Here is a 23303-nt window from a genome sequence, read left to right as displayed (position 1 = left end):
TGATTTACTGTTAGAAAGAAAAAGGTGAAGACATAGGCGTCGGACTGAGAAACACAGAAAAGTTCTTTCATAAAGTACATAAAAGCTGACTTCTTTCTTGTGTCTTCCTGTGTGCACTGGCACACGGGTAATCTCCAGCATGTTCCATCTGGGACTATTCCAACAAGATATCCCAAAGTCAACACTGTGGTAAGCTATCTGCGGAGCCTACCTTCAAGATGGCTTCTAGTGATTCTCAGTATTCATCCCTGTGTTCAGTCCACTGTGGAGACCCAAAAATGTGAGCCTATTCCACCGTGTCTGGGAGTTTGAGCTTATTTTTGCTTGCTCAAAGTTGTTAACAGGTGTGGTTACAAATGAAAGATTCTGACCTAGGGTGTGGTTAATTAGTATTTTGAGTGTTGAATGTTCCACCTGGGCCAAAGGTTGGAGAATTCAAGTCTATTCCTTGTGTCATGCTAACGAAGTCTGTTGCCTCCCCCCCCCCCCCCTTTTTGGAGTGAAGTATATAATAATAAACAAGGCGAATTCAGTATTCACTGAATGTCTCTCCCAATGCTGCTCTGTGTTTCTGTCTCTTATTTCTCTCACATCTCTATTCCTTTTGCCTAATAATTCTAATCCTCACTCCTCTACCCTGGAAGGTATGAGTTTTGTCAAAGCTGGCTCCTACAACAGATGGGGGTCGACCTATGATTCTTAGACCAACAGAGTTTGTCATGCTTGATGGTACAGGACTGTCTCTGCTGTACTGCCTGCTCCTTTCACCATGCCTTCCTTGCCATGATGGATGGCAACTCTGGAAATGAAAACCTTCATTTTCCTCTGTTGTTTTTGACAGGTGATTGGTCACAATAGTTTCTTAGACCAACAGAGTTTGTCATGCGTGATGGTATATCACGCATATGATGGATTCTGATTGGATTGTAACGAACAATTATGTTTGCTATGCTGTATTCCCATTCATTCTCTCAGCCTTTCTTCCTCTCTCCTTAACTTGCTCTTAAGCCCAACTGTGACATAAGCAGCCAAGCAGCCCTATTAGGAGGCCCATGTGTGACAAACTGAGGCCTTTTGCCAAATCAGACACAGGACTGACTGCAGACCATCTTGGCAACTTTCCTCCAGTCCCATAGACACTTGGGACAACTACCATACCTTATCGGAAACCTCTTTTCAGGCTGCCCAGACCCACCCAACTGTGCTACTTTTCAATTCCAGGGCCTCAGGAAGGGTGGGAGAACAAGTGTTTCTTTTAAACTAATATGTGTGTGTGTGTGTGTGTGTGTGTGTGTGTGTATAAACAATACATATGTGTTTCTCATGAATGTGTTTTCACTGTTACATTAAAGGTCTTCTGTTACATGAGACCTCCTCTATTACACATTCAAACAGTATATACTTTAGCTAAGTGTAGTGGCTCATGCCTATAAGCCAGGGACTTGGGAGGTAGAGCAGAAAGATTCAAGTTCAATACCAGTCAATACTACATGGCAAGACTTAAAGAAAGTAAAAATAAGAAACCTAAAAACTAAAAAGTACTGTCTTTTATCAGAATATTTTATTTCAAGATTTAACACTTTTTTTCAAAAAGTAGAAACAACTGTTATTTCCCTGAGTGTAAAGAACTAGTTGTACAAGAAAAAGGCAGTTACAAAATTAAGCAATTAGAGGAACATAATTCTCCACATTTAACTGTTCTCTAGTACAAATGTATTCTTAAATTTTTGCGTATTTTGGAACATCAACATTTCAAAGAATGAAAGGCTCCCTGTGGACCCCTGCCATTTGGGACTAGTCGGCTCTGTCTTTATCAAATTCCAAGGCAATCTTCAAAGCAGTGCTATTGAGGCCAACGGACTGCATGTTACATATGATAGAGACGATTATTCCTCGTGGGGGCACCTTGTTATTTAAGGCCTCTGGGTCCAGTTCTTCAGGAAGGACCAACAGGACACTACTGGCACCCACTGCACCTCCAGTATGTGAGGCGTAGTGCCTCTGCTTCCGGCAGGAACCATACGTTTGCTTCTTTTCTACAACACCCCACGCCATTGCATATTTGCCCTCTTTATCCCAGGACATCTCTGTGTTAGGGACTGGGGTCCACATCATCACCATTGTTTCTGGCTTGAGATATCCAGGTAAGAGATTTTCATTTGAATTCTTAAACAGCCCGACTTGGTAACCATACAGCATTGCATTCCCAAACTTCAGAAGGTCACCCACGGTAGACAGAAATCCGCCACCAGCCCATTTATAGGAGTTATCCACGTAAGGTGTGTTGACAAGACGTTTCTTTTTATTGTAAACATAAAATCTAAGATAAAATAAGAATGGTCATTAAAATTTTAGTAGTCTATTATTATTGACTTTATGTAATAAATAGGAATATGTACAAATGAGGCAGTTTGTACTTCAGTATAGCAATTACACATACAACTAGAAACTAACCATACATTTTCAGTATGATCCAAATGACAATGATAACTGAGTAGTTCATTCTACTTAATGACTAAAGCATAGAAAAAAAAATCTTCCTAGTGTATGGTTTTCCCATACTGAGCATATCTAACTTTTACTACTTACAATGATGCACTGATTAATACCATGTATTTTCCCATGCATTAGGTAATATTTATATTGTGTAGATATTCCTAGTCCTTGGGCTTCGTGTTGAATCATGTGCCACAGATGAATGTTGTAGCAAGAAGTGTGTGCATTAGGATGTTCAGAAATAAGGCTGATGTGCAAAAAGACTAGATTTCTAGGATAAAAATAGCATGCCAATGCCATGTGTGATGATGCAATAAAAGCCATGTATGATGATGTAACATGGCAATTCCTAGGGATTGTGGGAGAGGCTAGGTTCAGCAAAGTTCAGTTTGAATCCCAATTCTCACCTTTACTGCTATAATCACTTCGATTAATCAAATAATTATATAGTTATTACCATATGTCTGGTCATTTTCATAAGCTTTAAGATAAAAAGTTATTTGTCCTAACAGACTCTTCAGAGGTGTTATTATAAATGCGTGCTTGGTTTGGGAGTGACAGCTGGATTTAAAGTCAGGCATTCTGCCATGCTATGCTGTTTCTCCACTCTAGAATCTTACTTTGTGATCTGGGGGTGGTTACTACTCCTTCCACGCAGAGTCCAGATCATGTGTAAGGAGCACATTGCATATTTCTGATGGGTGCTAAGGCATAAGTGCTAGCTGTAGTTATGTATTTAACAACACTGAGGGAGCTCTTACAGCTAGGTATGTTCTGAGGCTGGGAAAGTGTTAAGGAAGACAAAGCAGATCTACCCTCTATGAGGAGGCTCCAGAGGTCAAGGCAATGAAACCACAAGTAAAGATGAAACTTCCCTTGTGGAGAGCTTTTCATGATCCCTGTGGTGCTGAGTCTGCTAACCGTCTCCCTTCAATGATCTGCCTGGAAGGGCATCGCAGCTCCACTAGTCACTAGCAGTCATCAGCCTGAATCCTAGCATCAGAAACTCAAAAACGTCTTCCAGGCACCACCACTAGCTCCCTAACTCTTCAACATGGAACATCTCTGCCCTTCTTCTGTCCGTCACTGCCTCGCTGGCCCTCTCCTGTGCTCTCAGTCCTTGAATTCTTCCTGATTTCACCTGCTTTTTCTGCTCTAACTATGGCATTGATTATTTCATCCACCCTGGCGATGGGCCCACCAGAACACTGTCTCGGTCATTATAACCACATCAAATACACTCATCTTGACAACCCTCCTTTCCTTTGGTCTCTACTGACCAAGTAAAGCAGAAATCCATAGAGCAAAGCTGAGTGCACCACTGTATACTCTGGCTGCAGGACAATTCTCCTGACATTGTCTCCTGAGTACTGGGGTCACAGGCATGCATGACAATGCCCAGCAACAGAAGATGTTACTATGTGGTTGTTGGGAGAGGCTGCTCGCTCATTCCCGGCTGCCAGAAATAATCACATAGAACCCATATTATTTAAAACACTGATTGGCCAATCACTTAAGCGTATTGCTGGCTAGCTCTTACATCTAGAATTAACCCATTTCCATTATTTTATATTTTACCACAAGGCTCATGGCCTACCAGCAAGTTTCCAGCTGGCAGCTCACATCTTTCCCCTCTGGTGGCTACAAGATGTCTCGTGACTCTGCCTTCTTTCTCCCAGCATTCAGTTTAGTTTTCCCTGCCTAGTTCTACTCTGCTATTACAGGCCAAGGTAGTTTCTTTATTCATTAACCAATAAAAACAACACATACACAGAAGGACTTCCCACACCATGAGGTCTTCCTGTGTCTAACACTAACTTCAGGAACCTTACTTGGCCAGTTTCTGCCGTGTCTTAGCCTTCTTTCCTCCCACTCCTATGTCAGCTTCTTCCTCAAAACCAATCATTCTCAGGGTGCCAGCTCAGCAACTAAAATTATCAATGCATCTAAAGGGAGTCACATAATTGGAAACCATTAAAAGGAAGTGTGTTTTCTCATTAAGGTATTTATCTCCTAAGAGAAAACTCTAAGCTTCTAAACCTGAATCACTAATATCCCATGCTAACAATTAGTTCTGTGTAACTTCCTTTTCACAGCAAAGCATTTGAAAACACTTATGAAGGTTGGACATTAGGGACTCCCATCCGCACTTCCTTCAAGTGCGAGTTTTCAGAGAGTTACAGCCTTTAATTTAGAAATCTAAGCTTCATATAGGCAGATTCTAGACTTGAATCTCTCAATTCCTTTGGACAGAAAACAAATTAGTTTTTTGTGAGAATAATTTTGTTCAGTAGAATGGTAAATGGAACTATTTTAAATTCTTAGGGACTTTCTTCTTTTAAAATGAAACACACAGATTCTCAAAAGTTACTGGTAGTTGTAACTGAGTAATTGGAGTGAAGCCAGATGAGAAACAGCCTCCACTTACTTGGAATTCTCCACATTTTGCAAAAGAGAAGCGTTATATAACTGCAAACTTAGAAATTCAAAATATTTTCATTTTTAAAACACTTCTGAATGTTTTCAAAGCACTTACATATTACTTCTTTTTTTTTTTTACTGGTATGAGAGGCTTAGAAACCAGCTAAATTTAAAAATGCGTAAGCCAGACCCAAAAAGAGGAACGTGGGATGTACTCACTCATATTTGGTTTCTAGCCATAAATAAAGGACATTGAGCCTATAATTCGTGATCCTAGAGAAGCTAAATAAGAAGGTGAACCCAAAGAAAGACATATAGTCATCCTCCTGGAGATTAACCTTCATCGGGCGATGAAAGGAGACAGAGACAGAGACCCAAATTGGAACACCGGACTGAAATCCCAAGGTCCAAATCAGGAGCAGAAGGAGAGAGAGCATGAGCAAGGAACTCAGGACCACGAGGGGTGCACCCACACAATGAGTCAATGGGGATGATCTATCGGGAACTCACCAAGGCCAGCTGGACTGGGTCTGAAAAAGCATGGGATAAAACCGGACTCACTGAACATAGCGGACAATGAGGACTGCTGAGAAGTCTAGAACAAGGACACTGGGTTTTGATCCTACTACACGTACTGGCTTTGTAGAAGCCTAGGCAGTTTGGATGCTCACCTTACTAGACCTGGATGGAGGTGGGAGGTCCTTGGACTTCCCACAAGGCAGGGAACCCGGACTGCTCTTTGGGCTGATGAGGGAGGGGACTTGATTGGGGGAGGGGGAGGGAAATAGGAGGCGGTGGCGGGGAAGAGACAGAAATCTTAAATAAATAAATAACTAAATAAATAAATAGAAAAAAAGAAAGTGATGGCCACAAAAGGGGTGGCATTAGCTCTGCACAAGGGGAGCAGCATGTGTACGCCACATCCCGGGTCTCAGCCTGGGAAGATCTGGCCTGGCTCTACCTTGCCTCTCTTCTGCCCCTATCACTATATTTGAGTAGTGAGGCGTCCTGAATCATGGTGAGACTACTAATAAAAACTCACGGAAAAATTGAAAAGCAAAAGTAAACTCAAAAATCCTACACTGAAAGCCGGGCGATGGTGGCGCACGCCTTTAATCCCAACTCTCGGAGGCAGAGGCAGGCAGATCTCTGTGAGTTCGAGACCAGCCTGGTCTACAAGAGCTAGTTCCAAGACAGAGAGAAACCCTGTCTCGAAAACCAGAAAAAAAAAAAATCCTACACTGAAACCGAGCCTGCTAGTCTGTCAGCTAAAGGCATGAAGGAGCTTCAAACAAGAACAATGCTTAGTTCTAAAAGACACCAGGAAACAAACAGAAGGTGAAACCATACCTAGAATATCAAATATAACAGTCCCGAGGACTCCATTGTTTGAGTCCATCAACTTAGGACACCAGAGGGTTCCCCTTTGTTTGTATGGTCTGCACTCTACCGCCGAGCCTACCCACCCCCAAAACTAAAGATTTTTATTGAAAGTACTGCGCCAACAGAAAATACTAATGAGACCTAATAAAGCAGTAGATTATGACTAAGGATTTCCACACCAACAAACCAAGTTCCTTTTTTTTTTTTTTTTTTTTGAGACAGGGTTTTTCTGTAGCTTTGGCGCTTATCATGGAAATAGCTCTTGTAGACCAGGCTGCCCTCGGACTCACAGAGATCCGCCTGCCACTCCTTTCTGAGTGCTGGGATTAAAGACATGTGCCACCACCGCCTGGCTGTTCCTATTCTTTTCCTATTCTTTTTAAAAAAGAATATAGTTATTATGTAAACAGTGTTCTGCCTGCATGTCTGCCTGTGTGCCAGAAGAGGGCATTTGAATTTTTTGCAAGTTACAAAAACAGCAAATGATAGCTGATGTCCAGTCTGTACAATTACAAAGTCTCAGTTTCCAGACTAGAAACAGGCTTGGACTAGGGAGGTGGCTCAATGGGTAAGAGTGCATGATGTACAAGTGTAAGAACCTGAGTTAGAATCCACCCACACACGCCTGGAATTCCAGAGCTGCGGCCTGAGGCAGGTGGACAGGTCTAGACAAGGATCAGTAGGAGAACCTACCTCACGGGAGAGAAAGAGAGAGAGAGAGAGGGAGGGAGAGGGAGGGAGAGGGAGAGGGAGAGAGAGAGAGAGAGAGGGAGGAAGATAGCTGACTCCCTGGCTTCTAAATACACATTCATGAGCTTACATACACAGACACATGGGGGCCGGGGGAGTTAATTTTAAAAGTAAAGCTCAATTGGTGCACATGATGTCCTTCTCTCCCTCACATACAGACTTAGATACTCATTTTCAAATATTAGATCACATTCACAATAAGCTCATATAAGTATGCTCTTGGCACTAGAGAATCTTTCTTTAGCTTCTACCGACAAACCCCGGTATGTGTGTTAGTCCCCTTTTTTCTTTGCAGTAGAGTATGATGCTAGGACCTGCAGATAACACTCGGGCAATGTGATCCCGAACACGGACAGTTTCAAGCACTCAAGAGCCACAGGGCTTTTTAAAAAGTTAAAATTCATTGCTTGCTGCTAACCTAATTTCTTCTGTGTCTCTTAGGCCACAAACTGATTTGCAATGCATATTTAATCATTTAAGATAAGGTAGCAACTTAAAATGAAAACTGAGTCAAAACAATGTAAGATTAAATAAAACTAATGTGGAAATAGAAAAATAAAGTTTGAAAACTCCCAAAGTACCACCATTTTCTCTGTTTCTTTTGAAAGTGCCAATAAAGCCCTTTGAAGCATATTATTCAAAATATATAAGGAAAGATTCACAGTTGAATTGTTCAATGCACTACCCTTCTGTTACACCAAATAGTAATAAAATAGAAACCACAAGTGGAAAACCCATATTAGTTGCTGGCCTCAAAATTCTCTGCCAAAACCCCCTTTCCAAGTTTCTAGGGGGAAAAACGTTTTTTTTTTCTTTTTTTTTTGGTGCTGAAACCCGGGAGCGAACCAGTAGTTTTTTGTTTTTTCAAGACAGGGTTTCTCTGTGCAATAACCTGGTTGTCCTGGAACTCCCTCTGTAGACCAGGCCGGCCTCAAACTCACAGAGATCTGCCTGCATCTGCTTCCCAAGTGCTGGGATTAAAGGCATGTACCACTACTGCTCAGCTAGTGTCTAGCAAAAATTATGATTAAAAATTGTAGTTGGTTATACTTCACTAAATATCTTTCAGTCTTCAAAAACTGATCCCATGGTAAGGAGAGCTTTCTTTATTCTAACTCAGTGAACGCACAAACATGAACATTTTAATGTTCACTATTAGCATACAGAATATCGACTATAAAACCCTGATTTAAAAAATGCATTGGGCATGGTATTACATGCTTCTGATCCCAGCTCTCAGAAGTTTGAAGTAGGGGAATTTTAAGTTCATGGCCAGTCTGGGCTAAATAATGAAAGCTATCTCAAATTTCCTAAAACAAAAATATACACATATAGGAGACCAAAGAGAAGGCTCAGCAGTTAAAAGCACTTACTGCACTTGCAGAAGACACGCGTTCAGGTCCCAGCACCCAAACTAGGAGGTTCACAATTGCTTGAAACTCTAGTTTCATGGGATTTGATGGCCTCTTCTAGCCTCTATGAACACCTGCACATGCATTTCACATAAATTCATGCAATCACACACACATACACACAACTAATAATCATATACATATACATACATATAAAAACACACATATGTGCATACACACATTTGTATGCTGGGAGATGGTGAACGCCTTTAATCCTAGCACTTGGGAGGCAGAGACAGTTGGGTCTCTATGAGTTTAAGGCCAGCTTGCTCTACAGAGCAAGTTCCAAGACAGTCAAGGCTACACAGAGAAACTGTCTTGAAAAACAAACAAAAAATATATACAACCTAATAACCATTTACCCATATAATGGCAATGACAGATTAGGACTCATTGATCAAAGTTACCTACAAATGTATAGTAATATAAAAAAAAACATAGCTAATAAGGGAGGAAAGTAGTTTTCTTCTAATAGAATTCCAACCAACAAATACAGAAAGCAGAGAAGGGCTGGAGAGATGGCTCAGTATTTAAGAGCACTGGCTGCTCTTCCAGAGGACCTGGGTTTAGTTCCCAGCACCCATTTACAGCTCACAACTCTAATTCCAGGGATTCAACAATGCCCTTTACTGGAATCTTAGGTCAACTTCACACTCATACACACACATGCACACACACACACACACAATAAAATAAAATAAAAATGAATCTTTACAAAATAGAAGAGAAGCCTGGGTGGTAGTGGTGCATGCCTTTAATCCAGCACTTGGGAGGCAGAGGTAGGCAGATCTCTGTGAGTTCGAGGCCAGCCTGGTTTACAAGAGCTAGCTCTAGGACATCTAGGGCTATTACACAGAGAAACACTATCTAGAGAGAAAAAGAAGGAGGAGGAGGAGGAGGAGAAGGAGGAGGAGGAGGAGGAGGAGAAACCTGGTACCACTTTCCTAAAGTCACTAAAACCCCATTACCAACAATGGGACAAGTTTACAGCATGCAACTGCAGAGACACAGGACTAGAAGAGAAATGTGGGATGCTGGATCAGTCCGTGGACCAGACACTATGTGCGTATGTGAGTGCATGTCACAAAGGACTTTACTGGAACAATGGACAAAACTGTAATAAAGTCTGCAGATCTGGTTAAACCACTGCACAAATGTTGCCATTTTTAGAAGATGCACATTTAAGCATTTGTGAATAATGAATGCCATGTCTGCAGCTTGTTTCCAAATGGCCCAGGGAACACCAACATGCAATCAGATAATATAAATATGGCATTACTACATTTGGGGAATCTGAGTGATGGGTTTATGTGAATTTCTTATTCTATTGTTAACTTTTTCTAAGGATGAATTAGTTAAAAATATATTTTAAGTAATGAAAAATCAGAGGTAAATGTAACATTAAAAATAAGAAAAGGTGTTTAAAGACCAAATTGTTTTGGTACATGATAGGTAGAATTTTGGCCCAATTACTCAGGTGCTTAGATCATGATTGTTTCCATGCCCTCCTTCTCTTTGTGATAGTCTCGTTCTAGCTTGGCACTCACTCTGCAGCCTAGGTTGGTCTTGAACTCACAGCAATCCCTGTGCCTCATCCTCCTAGTGCTGGCATGAGATATTATGCTTGACTTACTAAGCATCTTGGGGTATCGCGAACATACTTATTTCCCTCATTTTACTCATAAAAAACAGGCAAGGAGAAAAGCTCCAAGCACGTGGCAAGCCGACGCTGGGATGGGAACAAGGACAATCAGGGTCTTACATCGACAGCACCACGTGAAGATGTGACACAGCTGGACACGGCAGGTGTCCGTTTACCTTGCTCTGTTGTAAATCACTGGCTCGTTCTCTTCCTGTACGGTTGTCAGCATGTCCAAGTCATGGAAAATTTTCTGCATATAGTCCAAATATTTATATCCTGAAGCTCTTTCTACGATGGCTGCCAGCAGGGTATAGCCAAATGTTGAATACAAAAACTGACTACCTTGAGACGTCATTGCATGGGGGAAGGGGAGAAAAGGCTTGATTATTATTTAAACACATGTGAAATATGTTCCCCCTGAAAACAGTCAGACTCACAAAGTTGTAATATTTTACATCAACATCTAAAGCTAGGTTAGGGATGATGTGCCAACACTGAGTTAACTTTGTAATGCCCATGCCTCATTGGGCCTGTTTCAGGACACAAGAACAGCATAATGTTAAACACAGGGGCTGGAAGGTGTATGGATCTGCTCTTTTATCTGAAAATAAATACACAATATTTACACACAAATATATCCCACCTAAAAAACAAAACAAAATCCTTCAAACTGGCAATCAAACAGAAAGGTGGAAGAAAAGCAAATTTGGTTTTTCTATCAATTGTCTTTTTGGGGACGAATGGAAAGTGCTAGCATTTAACCCCATATACGTGGCCAGCACAGAAAAAGCTGGAGTTCCTGGAAAGAAGAGCAATGACATGTGCAGGAGACCCATAGACTCTCGGGCTTTCTTTTTACAGGTAAAAGGCAGAACAACTTTATTTCACAGTTTGGTATATTGAAAGGGCAGAGTGGAGTTGCGGGATCTCTGGGGGTGTCAGTCCTTAACTAGCGCTTTGGAGGTTATTAGGGCTCGGAGCTACTTCTCCATAAAGTGCATCTAAAGGCGTCTTCCTCCTGGCTATCAGACTGTCCTGAAATTTTGAGTGCCAAAGGGAGGATAAACTGAGTCACAGGTCGCCCTTGAATTTAGGTTTGTCCTTGCAAAAGCTTTGCAGGCCCTCTGCACAGCAACACAAACCTCACTGTGTGTGGTCAGCTGGTGCTCAGGAACTGACTCTCCCCGCTAGCTTGTCCATGATCAAATAAATGTTGTGTTCTCAATACATCCCGCTGTGTAAGGTATAACTAGGCACATGTGTTAATTTGTGTGTTTGTTTAGATTGCCTGCCTCTGCCTCTTTAGCACTGGGATTAAGTGTGTGCACCATCATTGCCCAGCTATGAGTTATTTTAATAAAATGTATGTAAACATAAAAACTTTGTTTTAAATATAGACTTAATATATACCTACGGTTCATTTTTGGATTGATTTCTCAAGATTTTATGATCCATACTAAAAATGGGTAGAAACTTTATTTTTAAATACAAAATTCATAATTATATTTTCACGGGCTTTCTTAGTTATAGTTATATAAAAATATTAATTCATAGTAAAATCTTTTATTTATATATTTTTAAAAATTCTGTGCATGGGGGAATTGAGTGCCTATTGAGGGTAGCTGACCTCAGGCCTGAAGAGGGCACGAGAGTCCCAGGACGGAGCTGGAGTTATGGGTGGCGATGTGGGTGCTGAGAACTGAGCTCAGGTTCTCTGTGAGAGCAATACAAGCTTGCTCTTAACCACTGAGCCATCTCTCCAGTCCCAAAAAATTACTTTCCAAATGAAAATAGCACATCAACCAATGGTAAATTTAAGAAAAAAAGATGAAAAAGGTAAAACCAAGTATGGTACTACACACCTGTAAGCTCAGCACTTGGGAGACTGAGGCAGGGGAACCACATTTGAGACCATACTGAGCTACACAGTGAGTCACTGTCTCAAAGAAAAAGTTATTTTTATAGTTTAGCTTTTAGGGTGAATAAAGGTGAGTTGACGAACCCTAACTTCTTAAGGAACAAAAGTATAAAACAGGCTGCTGAACTCTTTACTTGCTAGCCATGTACAGGTGCAGCAGCAGCACCTTTGCCTCTCCACCCGCGGCCAGGTTTTGTTTGTGAACTATCCTTCCAACACTCACCACAGTTTCCATGACTATCTTGACACTGGGCATCTTCTATGACTGGGCAGCCTTCCAATGACACTAAAGATAAACAGCAACCTTCCCGACTGTTAGGGAAGATGGCTCAGTTGGGAAAGAGCTTGTAAGGCAAGCAGGAGGATCTTAGTTCAATCCCCAGAACCCACAGAAAAAAGTCGTGATACACTTGCAATTCTAGCTCTAGGGAGGCAGAGACAGGCTGGGGTCTGCCAGGCAGCCTAGACTGATTGGTGTGCTCCAGCCAATGAGACTCTGTCTCAAAAATAAGGTGGGGCTAGCAAGATGGTTGGACAGGTAAAGGGATCTGCTGCCAAGACTGATGCCCTTAGTTAATCCCTGGGACCCAGTGGTGGAAGGAGAACGGATTCCTGGCAGTTGTCCTCCGACCTCCACAGGCGTCACAATAAACAAACAAACAAATAGTAAAAACAAAGCCAAAGGTGAACTCTTCCCCAGGAATGACATCCAAGGTTGTTCCCTGGCCTCTACAGGTGCGTGCACCACACACACACAAACACATACACACACATACACACACACACACACACACACACACACACACACACACACACACACAATGCACGCCCTATACTGGCTGGTTACAATGGTTAACCTTACTGACAGCAGTCAGGATGGTGCCCTCTTGGGTTTTCTGAAGAAAGAACACTTCAACAACAACTTTGCTAGGAGAGGGAGTTAGCACTCACCAGGTTTAAAAAATAGAGGATCGTTTTTAAATAATCTTAGGGATTCAATTGAATTTTCAAATTTTTCTTTCAAATATAATTCGCCTTGTTCAAAATCATTCTTTTTCTTGCCGTGCTTTGAGTGCCGGCATCTGGCTTCATTCTCCTGCTCGCCCTTTGCTTTAGGGGAATCGCTCTTCTCGTGATTTTTGCCTCCCTTTTCCTTTGGTTCTTTCTCTTGGTCAGATGGCATTAACCCTTTTGTCATCTTCAAGGCTTTATAAGCTTTCTCTTCTTTCACTTTTTTCATGTCCTTTTCATAATGACGAATTCCACTTAAATGGGAAATCAACAATCTTGTTGTGACAGAAACCTAAAAAACAACAACAACAACAACATAAAAATTCAATTACAGTTGGGCATAGTGGTGTACACCTTTAATCCCAGCACTCAGGAGGCAGACGCTGGTGGATCTCTGTGAGTTCGAGGCCAGCCTGGTCTACAGAGTGCATTCCAGGATAGTCATGGCTGTTACACAGAGAAATCCTGTCTTGAAAATTCAAAATAAAAAAAAAATTCAATTATAGTGTTGACCTGCAAATCACAAGCCAACAACTTTGGAATGGAAGACTAACAGTTTCCACTCAGAACTGCTGCTTAGACAATGTCATGTAGAGACCTTTGCTCTAAATTACAGAAATGTAGTCGACAGATTATCATCTAGATTGAAAATAAAAGTCTATGAAACAAAAGCAGAAACTAAAAAAAATCTATTAGCTATTTAAACTATAATTCCAGTGTAAACCGTGTGACATACCAGTGGGAGAAGGTACTGGGGGTGTCACTACCTTTTCACCCTCGTATTCTTTTTCTGGGAACTCAGGAACATAGTGTTGCACTGGGAGGTCCAGATCCAGTTTTCCATCTTCCCAGAGTTTAGCCAGAGCCACCATGGTAAGGCTTTTGCTGATACTTGCGATTCTCATGACTGTTTCTGGTTTGCAGGGTACCCTGTTCTCCACATCTGCATATCCTAAACCTTCAAGGGAAATAAAGCGAAAAGTCTGACACTGAAATCATATCAATTAAAACACACTGTGTATAGCTTTTCATGAGATATTTAAACTGTCAGACTCAGAGGAATGAGAGTCTTGCCGATACTGACAATTGGAAGCCTAATGATTTAAGCTTAAAGCTGAACTGGAATTTTACCTGGTACCCAACAATTTCCCATTTGATATTTTCAGATAACTTTTCTTACCTTAACATTATGATTACACTTCTTTTTGTGTTTTTCAGACAGGGTCTTGTTACATAGCTCAGGTTAGCCTTGAACTCAAGATTCTCCTATCTCCATCAGGGATTACAGGTATTGTGATGGCTATTCTTGGTTGTCAACTAACTATATCTGGAATTAACTAAAACCCCCCAAATAGAGGGCACACTTGTTAAAGGTTTCTGGTTAATTTGAAATGGAAAGATCTACTTTCTAATCCAGAACTTTGGGGCAGGAAGACACACCTTTAATCTGGATCTGATCTGAGCCAAGCCTTCTGCGGGAAGCCTATATAAGGACATGGAAGAAGGAAGCTTTCTCCCTCTGCCTGCTTGCCCTCACCTTGCTAGCAAGTCCACTCCTTCACTGGCATTAGAGCCTACTCCTTTGGGATTCCAGCATATATTGAAGTCCATCTGAGACATCCAGCCTCATGGACTGAACAACTGCTGGATTCTTGGACTTTCCATTCATACGCAGTCATTGTTGGAGTAGATGTACCATAATCTGTAAGTCATTCTAATAAATACCATATATATACACACAAATATATATATTATATATATATATATCCCTTTCTCCCTCCCTCCCTCCCTCTCTCTCTATATATATCATCTAGATGAAAAAGAAATCTATGAGACAAAAGCAGAAACCAAAGAACTCTATTAAATATTTAAAGCATAATTCCAGTATAAACTGTGTAACACACCAGTGGGAAAACTATATATAATTTATGCCAGAGGACAACTTGCAAGTGTTGGTTCTCTCCTTCTACCATATGGGCCCCTGAGATTGAACTCAGAGTGTCAAGTTTAGACTCTTTGGGTACCAAGCATGTACATGGTACACAGATATACATGCAGGCAAAACACTCATACATATGAGATGTGTGCACACAGAGGCTAGAAGTGAGTGTCAGATCCTCTGGAACTGGAGTTACAGACAGTTAAGAGCCCCCATGTGGGAACCTAATCTGGATTCTCTGCAAGAACACTAAGTGTCTTTAACCACTGAGTCCTCTCTCTAGCCCTGCCCCTGTTACATTTTTTGAGTTAAGATCCTGCTGTATATACCCCAGGCTGGCCTCAAACTCAAGGTGATCTTCCTGCCTCAGCTCTTCAGTGCTAGGATTATAGGTATGTGTTATCATACCTGTTTATTAAAATTTTTTTAACCACAAGATAGTTTCACCAATTGGTTATATTGATTAGAATACACATATACTCAGGGGAAGTAGACTTTTTCAAAACCCCACCGCTGCCAGCAATGTCTTCTAAAACTACTGCTTTCCTTAAACAATGCCTGAAATATCATTTACTAAAAACCTAGGTGATGAATGGTGCAATTTGTCTGCAACACTGAAGTTATATCATGAAACAACGCTTTGATAATCGTATCATAAAATGAATAGAAATGTCCCTCTCAAAGCTTCTAACTTTGGTGGGGGAGGAGTGAGGACCAGGATCTCCCTTGACTCAGGTTGGCCTGGAGCACACTATTGGACCGTGAACTTCTCCAGTTTCCTCCCCCTGAGCAATGGGATCACAGGTCCATATCACTTTATGTGTGTGGTACAGGGGGTCATAATGAGAGCCTGCGCCCAATAGCAAGCACTCTACCAACTGAGCTACATCCCAAACCATGTCAAGGTTTTTTATTGATAAAAAAAAAATCGAAACAAAATAGTTGACACTTCTGCCTAATAAAAATAATAATAGATTGTAACTCATTAAGAACAAGGGGTATTGTGTATCCCTAGTATTTAGTATAGTGCCTTTTAAAGAAATGAGGAATAAAAAAAATTACCGAATTAAAGAATAAAATTATACGGAAGTTGACATTTTATTGACTCATTAGGGCTATCTACAAGGGCTGTGTGTGATAGTGGATATTTAATGGATTGCTCTACCTTACATTTTCAGATCAATAAATCCCTCTTAAGAGTAAACTGGGAGCAGAAACAAGCCGTTTTGAACACTTCCGTTTACTTGACTCATATTTTAATTATTTACTTACTTTTGGATTTGAAGCCAGGCACATTAAGGTTACGCAAGCGATTTCCACTGAGCTACAAGCCTAGCCCAGTTAGTTACATTTCAAACTTTGCAGTGATGGCTAAAACGGCCTGGTTATTCTACTGATACATTGTCTCTACAATATGTGCCACTTTTTGCAACTCCAACCAGTAAGACATCAGTATTTTATTTCACCAAGTGACAAAATGAGCCACTAAGTAATACTTGCTCACCTTCTGACCAGACTTCTTTTCCATCTACAGAAACTCCAACAACTATGCCGGGTGCGCCAACCTCATCCTAAGATAAAAGAAGAAAGATCTAGGTGGTTCAAAAGTATAAACTCTGTACACAGGGAGGCGCTCTCAGTCTGGGCCTCCTGACCCCGCCCACCAAGACCCCGCCCACTCTCCGGCCCCGCCCACCGGAGGCAAAGATTCTGCTCAGTTTGCCTTGGCCCGCGATGGGTACTCAGGGCATTCTCTCCAAAGGGGAAGGGGCGGTCCCCTCCGCGGCCGGTGACCTCAGATGCGATTTGAGCAACCCCTAGAGCGTCAACCCGCGGCCCGGCGGTCGGGAAACGAGAAGTCTTTCTCGGAAGCCGTAGCCCTGGCGTCTGCTGGGCCCGCACCTTGATCCTATGCAGCAGATCGCGGCTGCTCTCGATGGCTCTGGAGAAGCCCTTGGCTGCGGGCGAAGCAGGCGTGTGCGGGCTCCCGGGGCTCAGGGCCTGCTCGTGCGGCAGCTCGGCGCCCGCAGCCTCGGGGTCCGCGGGGGACTGAGTGGGGCCGGCGCTCCGCAACCCCACCGCCAGCTTCGCCCCGAGCGCCAACCCTAGCCCGAGCCCTAGACCCCCGGCCCAGCCAAGGCCCAGCACGGGCAGGCTGGGTCTCCCGTGCGCCCCGCGCCGTCCTCCACTCCAGGCCGGGCCTGTGGCGGCCGCAGCCCGAGCTGTCACACTTGACAGGAGCCGGTACATGTCGCCTCTGTTGAGCCTCTGTTGAGCCTCTGTTGAGGCAGCTGCTTCCCTGCTCGCGCAGGCCCGGCCCGCTGCGGGCGGGACGAGGGGCGGGGCCTTACAGTCCCGCCCAGTTGAGTTCCTGAATGTGAGCGAGCGACGAGCACATCGAGCGTCTGATCCTGGCCTCCTTTCTGCCTTCTGGCTGCTTATCTTCACTGGTTCCTCCTCTCCCTTTATCTCTTTCTTCTCCCATCGTCCTGTCTTTCACGTCTTGTTCCTTCTTTTATCTACTCTCTTTCCTCCCTATTTCTTTCCTTCCCTTATTTCTTCTCTCCCCCCTTCTTTTTTCTTGTCGTCTTTCGCTCTTGCCTCCTTCATTCTTCCCTATACCCTTTCTTTTCTTTATCGCCTTCACTTACTTTAGTTCTATTTCTTTTCCTCTCTTCTTTCTTCCCCCTTTAATTTTCTCTCTCTCCCTCTAAACTCTGTTTCTTTTCCTTATTTTCTCCTCCTCCCCACTTCGTTTTTTTCCTTGATTCTTCCCTCCTCAAACACGTGAATCCTTAGACAAGTTTCCTGTCCAGGTCCCCATCAACACCCTCTTGCCGCCGCCTTATGCACACCTTAATAATACTAACTCCTGGGTATCACCGAGATGCCCAGTGGTTAAAACACTTGACACACAAACTTGAGAACTGGAATTCAAATCCCCAGAATCCAGGTAAAAATACCCAGTGGGCATGATGCCTACCTGGAATTGGCAAGGTCTAAGTTTAAGAAACCCAGCCTAAACCAATAAATTAGATGAGCAATTAAAGATAATTCCCATCATAATCTGGGACTTTGACATGCTCCCCACACAGAAATGCAAATTTGCACACACACATGCATATACCACATGAAAATAGAAAAAAAGTGTAATGGGTTTTCATCACTTTTTAAAGATATATTTACTTATTATGTATACAGTGTTCTGCCTGCATATATGCCTGCAGGCCAGAAGAGAATGCCAGATCTCTTTATAAATGGTTTGAGCCATCATGTGGTTGCTGGGAATTGAACTAAAGACCTCTGGAAGAACAGCCTGCACTCTTAACCTCTGAGCCGTCTCTCCTGTTTCTCTTCTAGGAGAATTTTGTATCTTGACTTGACATCCTGCTCGGTGACAATCATGCTAGCAACCACACAGTGCTCATTCTGTACCACACACAACTTTGAGCACACGACCCATCACCCCGTTATGCAGCATCACCACGCTGGAGGTTGCTTGTGTTGTCATTGCCATCAGACACATGAGGACACTGGAGTAAAAGGAGATTTAAGGGATTTGCCCAAATCTACAGAGTGGGTAGGTGGTGACCCAGAAATTTACATCCTCAGCCTTCCTCTCTTGTCAGAAAGTTTAAAGTAGGCTTTTCTTAGCAGAGGCGTGGGCTTTGGGAAGCTGGGGGTGTATTGCTAAGACCCGTGGCTTCCCAGCAGTGCCAGTGGAGGCAGATGCAGCAAGTATAACATGGCCTGGGTCCACTGGGATGGCATGGCTGCCCTTCTATGCCCAGGCCTGTTCCCTGCAGTGTTTGCCAGCTTCTGGGGGTGCCTAAAGAGTAAAAGTCCTAATGCATGTCTCCATTGCATCTATGTAGCTAAAAACACTCCCCTTTCCCTCTCATGTGAGGGATAAATAAACAGCTCCACTTGTTATGTGTTAATAATTTATTTTCTATTATAAAACTGTATTTGAATTTGCAGCTAAGGATGTGCCTGGTATGAAGGGTTCAGGCCCCTTCCTTCCCACCTTGTGCCTCCCACCTCTTGTCTGCAATTTTACCTCAGTTCTCTGAAAATAGAAGACAATGCCTGCAATCCTGAGCACAGCGTTGTCCTTCTTCCTGGAATGTTCATTCCCTCCCCCCCCCCCAATGTTGCTTTCTTCCAGATATCACACTGTATTGCAGCCCTCAGACCTGGGTTACAGATTCTCTTAACTTTTTGGCTTTGACTTGGAGATCTATCTGCCAGTGATTTGTGAGTTCCTTGCCAGCTGAGGCTTACTTTCAGTGACTGGCACATGGTAAACTTCAACAATATTATGGAAAAGTCTGTGTGAGGGTTTTGGGGAATGGCTTGGTACAGCTTAAAGACCTAAGTTCAATTCCTAGCCCTCACCTCGGCTAGATAGCGTGTGCTCCTCTGAGAAAAGAGTTTTTGATTTGTTTGTCAAATGTAATCAGTCAAACAAGGACTCATTTCCTGAACCCTCCCTTCCGGCTTTGTATGGATTAGATGCAGTCAACATCTACATCAGAGATAAAAGACAGGAGCCATGTTGGCCTTGGTATGTATGACTAGCCAGTTTGGGTTCAGGCATACCCTTTTTGCAAAGTGAATTGCCTAGCCGAGCTACTCTTTGCTTTGTTTGTGTGTCTTTGTGTGACACTGAGATTATTAATTTTTTAAGATTTACTCATTTTTTGTGGATGAGTGGTTCCCCTGCATGTATTTCTCTTCATCACCTGTGTGCAGTGCCTTCAAAGGCCAGACAAGGGTATCAGATCCCCTGGAACTAGAGTTGCGGACAATTGTGAGCCATCATATGGGTAGTAGGACTTGAACCCTGGTACTATGGAGGAATAAGTAGTGATCTTAGCTGCTGACTTATCTCTCTAGCCTCAACACCGGTGTTATATCCTCTGTTTCTCACAATTCTATTCCAGTGCTAGAAAGGTAAAGACAAGAGGATCCCTGGGACTCATTGGACGTCCTGTCTTGGGTGAACTGCTCTCGGCCAATGAGAGATGCTGTCTCAAAGGAGGTGGATGGTGTTCCTGAGGATGCTACCAGAGGTTGTCCTCCAGCCTCCCCATGTACATACACATGCAAGCATGTACACACAAACACATCTATGCACACGTACAAAGAAAACTCTATATGAATGAGTTCTAGAATGCACTTTTAAGGCCTCGGGTGTAGTTCAGATGGTAGTCTACGGGCCTAGTGTTCATGAAGATACAGCTTGCTACCCAGCACCACAGAAACCGGGTGTGGTGGCACAAGTCTGCAATGCTAGCACTTGGGAAGCAGAGATGGCTAGATCAGAGAGGCTATGCAAGGCTATTCCTAGATACATAGTGAATCTAAGGCTAGCCTGGAATGCATGCGACCCTGTCCAAAAAAAAAAAAAACAAAAACAAAAAAAACAAAACAAAAAACCTACTTTTTATAGAATTGCTGCTGAAGTTTTTCATTTTCAGATCTTGACTTTTAACTTGAAAGAATCTTTTTATGGGTCTGGATAATGGAATTCAAGCCAGAAGAAGACTAGGCCATTCATACCTTTGGTGAGAAGACCTCGCTGTAAATAGAGTGCTACCGTGCACTGGGTGACTTCTACTCATTACTGATTTAACAGCAGGCATCATCTCCTCTGTAAGTCAGGAAACCAAAGCCAGACATCAAATGGAAGAATCAGGGTCCAGCCAGTCTGTAGTGGTTTAAGTAAAATGCTGCAGATTCCCCCGAGGAATGCAATGGCAGAAACACTACAGGTCCCTGAGTGGCAGCAATGGGCAGCAGGCCACGAGACCACAGCAGGCCATGCTGCAGATCCCAAGATCACGCTGCAGGTCTCCGAAGTGGCAGCAGGCAGCAGGCAGCGAGTCCCAAGAGCAGCCAATCACAGGCAAGGACTGCACAGTTCCCCAGAGTGGCTCCAGCGGGCCAGAGTCCCAGGCAGGGAGCTGTGTGGTGGGTGAGAGACCTCCATGGGGCAGCCAGTCCCACGAGGAGAGAGAGACAGATGGATGCGCACACCATGAGACCACACCACAGGTTTCCAAAGGCAGCTGGTTCTGGGCAGGAAGCCACAGGATGGGTAAGAGACAGACTGATAAGCACACCATGCAGAGTGAGGATGGATATTTATTTTAGTGGGTTATGGGGAGGAAAGAGGAAAAGGGGAGAAGAAGTGGACAGAGAAGGGAGTGAGCCTGGCTTGTCTCTTAAAGGGACAGAGCAGACCATTACACAGTGTCCTTGTCCAGCTCCTCTGAGAACCTGCCAAATGATGAAGCAAATGAGTTTATGTTGTGTGCTAAGATTTATGTTGGAGGGTGGCTGAGATGACACAGAGGATGGAGATCCCTGCACCCAAGTCTAAAAAATCTTGCAACCACAACCTGGACCTGTTGACATGGTCAAAGGAGAGAACTTACTCCTACAAATTGTCCTTTGACCTCTTCCTGCTTCAGGAACAATTCTGAAAGTCCTACAATCTGTGGGTTACTTGTGCACAAAGGTTCACTCATTGACCAAACTCTAGGCAGGCTCCTCTCAGACTTCTGCTTTCCTGGGCCTCAGCCTTCACCCTCAGACACTTGAACAAACACACATTTTCTACAGTTCAAGGTTTAATTGCTGGAATGACTCTACTTTTCTTCAAAATACCTGGCTAAGAAAACTCAGTTTCCAAAAAGGGTCACTGTTTGTTCCAGCTACCACCTGAAGATAGAGTCCCTGTCCCCTGTTTCCCAGTCTTGGTGGGGCCAGAGTATGGGGAGAGTAGGAGCTCACTTGAGGCATAAGTGCCAGTTAGCAAACTGGATGGAATTCACGTGGAGCAAAGACCTTTTGCTTCTAATGATTTTCCATGCTCCTGACTCAGCCCTCCCACTCTCTCTTCTCCCACCCCATCACCTCTGCCCACATCCTATGGAACTCAGCTCTTTCTCTGCCCTTGGCAGCCATAGAATACAGTCTATCTTGGTGCCTTAACTGGTGTCCAGCTGTGTCTGCCTTTGTCACACACGTCAATCCAGTCAGTCCTGTGGCCCTTGAGTTCCTTGTTTTCAAAACAAAGACTTCTGGTTTGCATTCATTTTGCAGTTCACGGAGCTGTACATTTAAGGTTTGCACAGTTTTCCTGTCTGCATTTTAATCTTTAATGTAAAAGCTGATCCCAGAATAAGCCCTGGAAAATCCTGATGGAGGATAATTTCAAAGCTACAAGCAGAAAAGGCTGAATACCCTGGCGTGCAGTGACAAACACAGAAACACACATAAAGACTGGAAGCACAAAGGAACAGAAAGTTGGTGCTATTAGAGGTGCTAATATTCCAGACTTTTCTTTTAAAAAGACTCTGTCTGTGGGCTGGGGAGATCAGTTGGTAGAGTTTTTGCCTAGTGTTCTGGGTTCCAGCCCAAGCCCTGCAAAAACCAGGTGTGGTAGCACATACCTCGAATTCCAGCACTTGGGAGGTGGAGGCTGGAGGAGCAGAAGGTCGCATTTTCTAGACTTTCCACCTATGAAGTCATGGATCATATCCTTTTTAAAGCGCCCTTTCTTTCATCCAGTGCAAGTATTCTGGAGTCAGTGCATGCAGCACACGGGCTGCAGCTTACTCTTCCTTATCTTTATGTATTTCTGTTCATATACAAAAAGATAAAACTTGAAATTGTTCTAGATATTTTTTCCTATTCTGTTTTGGGGGTGTGACTGCTCCTTCACACAGGGTCAAAAGCTACATTCACATCAGTCGTTTGAGGACCCAGTACAGAATTCAAGCAAAGCCCCAACTTAGCATATCCATTTCCAAACTTGAGGGAAAAGGAAGAAAGATCCACTGCAAATGAATGAGCTATGACACAATCAATGCTCTTTCCAAAATGTTTGCATTCTGCAACTGTAGTTACATTTACATGAATGTCTACTTTAGGACATTTTAGGTATCTCTCTGTGTGTATGTTAAATATATCAGTACAATTTAAAAAACATATGGACTACTTCACAGATTTGAGTGTCATCCTTGCACAGGAGCCAAGCTAATCTTTGCATTGTTCCAATTTTAGTGTGCTGCCAACGTGAGCACAGCTTGCTGCTTTTCACCAGGCAGTAGTACTGCAGGTACAGCTGTAACACAGTTCACTTATGCTCTTACCAGCGGACTGGATTCTTTTGGTTTCAACCACTACACACGAAACGGCTACATTTCTTGTCTAAATGTCTATAATTTCTCTTGGAAGTGGAATTGCAGAGTTATTTCCTTGTATTTAATTGTGCTCCAAAGGGCAGCATTTCTCCTGCCCACCAGCATTGTGTAACAG

General features: G+C 43.1%; 1 protein-coding gene and 1 pseudogene across 1 annotated transcript; both read right to left on the bottom strand.

Moving 5' to 3' along the window:
- Positions 1 to 1539: 1539 nt before the first annotated feature.
- Lactb (lactamase beta) lies at positions 1540 to 17265 on the bottom strand. Its single transcript, XM_041679338.1, has 6 exons — positions 16875 to 17265; positions 16477 to 16543; positions 13801 to 13991; positions 12974 to 13325; positions 10281 to 10446; positions 1540 to 2320 (listed from the first exon to the last, which is right to left on the bottom strand). The coding sequence occupies exons 1-6, from the start codon at positions 17220 to 17222 to the stop codon at positions 1795 to 1797; spliced, it is 1650 nt and encodes a 549-aa protein (XP_041535272.1). The 5' UTR covers positions 17223 to 17265; the 3' UTR covers positions 1540 to 1794.
- A 5703-nt stretch (positions 17266 to 22968) lies between these two features.
- On the bottom strand, positions 22969 to 23068 carry LOC121466258 (annotated as a pseudogene).
- Positions 23069 to 23303: the final 235 nt, after the last annotated feature.

Source organism: Microtus oregoni, unplaced genomic scaffold (assembly GCF_018167655.1).
Source record: "Microtus oregoni isolate MIOR12 unplaced genomic scaffold, Mior012 000032F_ref0000030, whole genome shotgun sequence".
Classification (NCBI taxonomy): domain Eukaryota; kingdom Metazoa; phylum Chordata; class Mammalia; order Rodentia; family Cricetidae; genus Microtus; species Microtus oregoni.
Note: the sequence above shows the minus strand (reverse complement) of the source record. Positions and strands in the feature narration are given on the sequence as shown.

Excerpts from the sequence above, each read along its gene's own strand:
- Lactb (XM_041679338.1), bottom strand. The coding sequence starts at position 17,222 with ATGTACCGGCTCCTGTCAAGTGTGACAGCTCGGGCTGCGGCCGCCACA. Across the intron at positions 16,544-16,874 it reads ATCTGCTGCATAGGATCAAG|GATGAGGTTGGCGCACCCGG; the intron begins GTGCGGGCCCAG and ends CTTTTATCTTAG. Across the intron at positions 13,992-16,476 it reads AAAAGAAGTCTGGTCAGAAG|GTTTAGGATATGCAGATGTG; the intron begins GTGAGCAAGTAT and ends TTTCCCTTGAAG.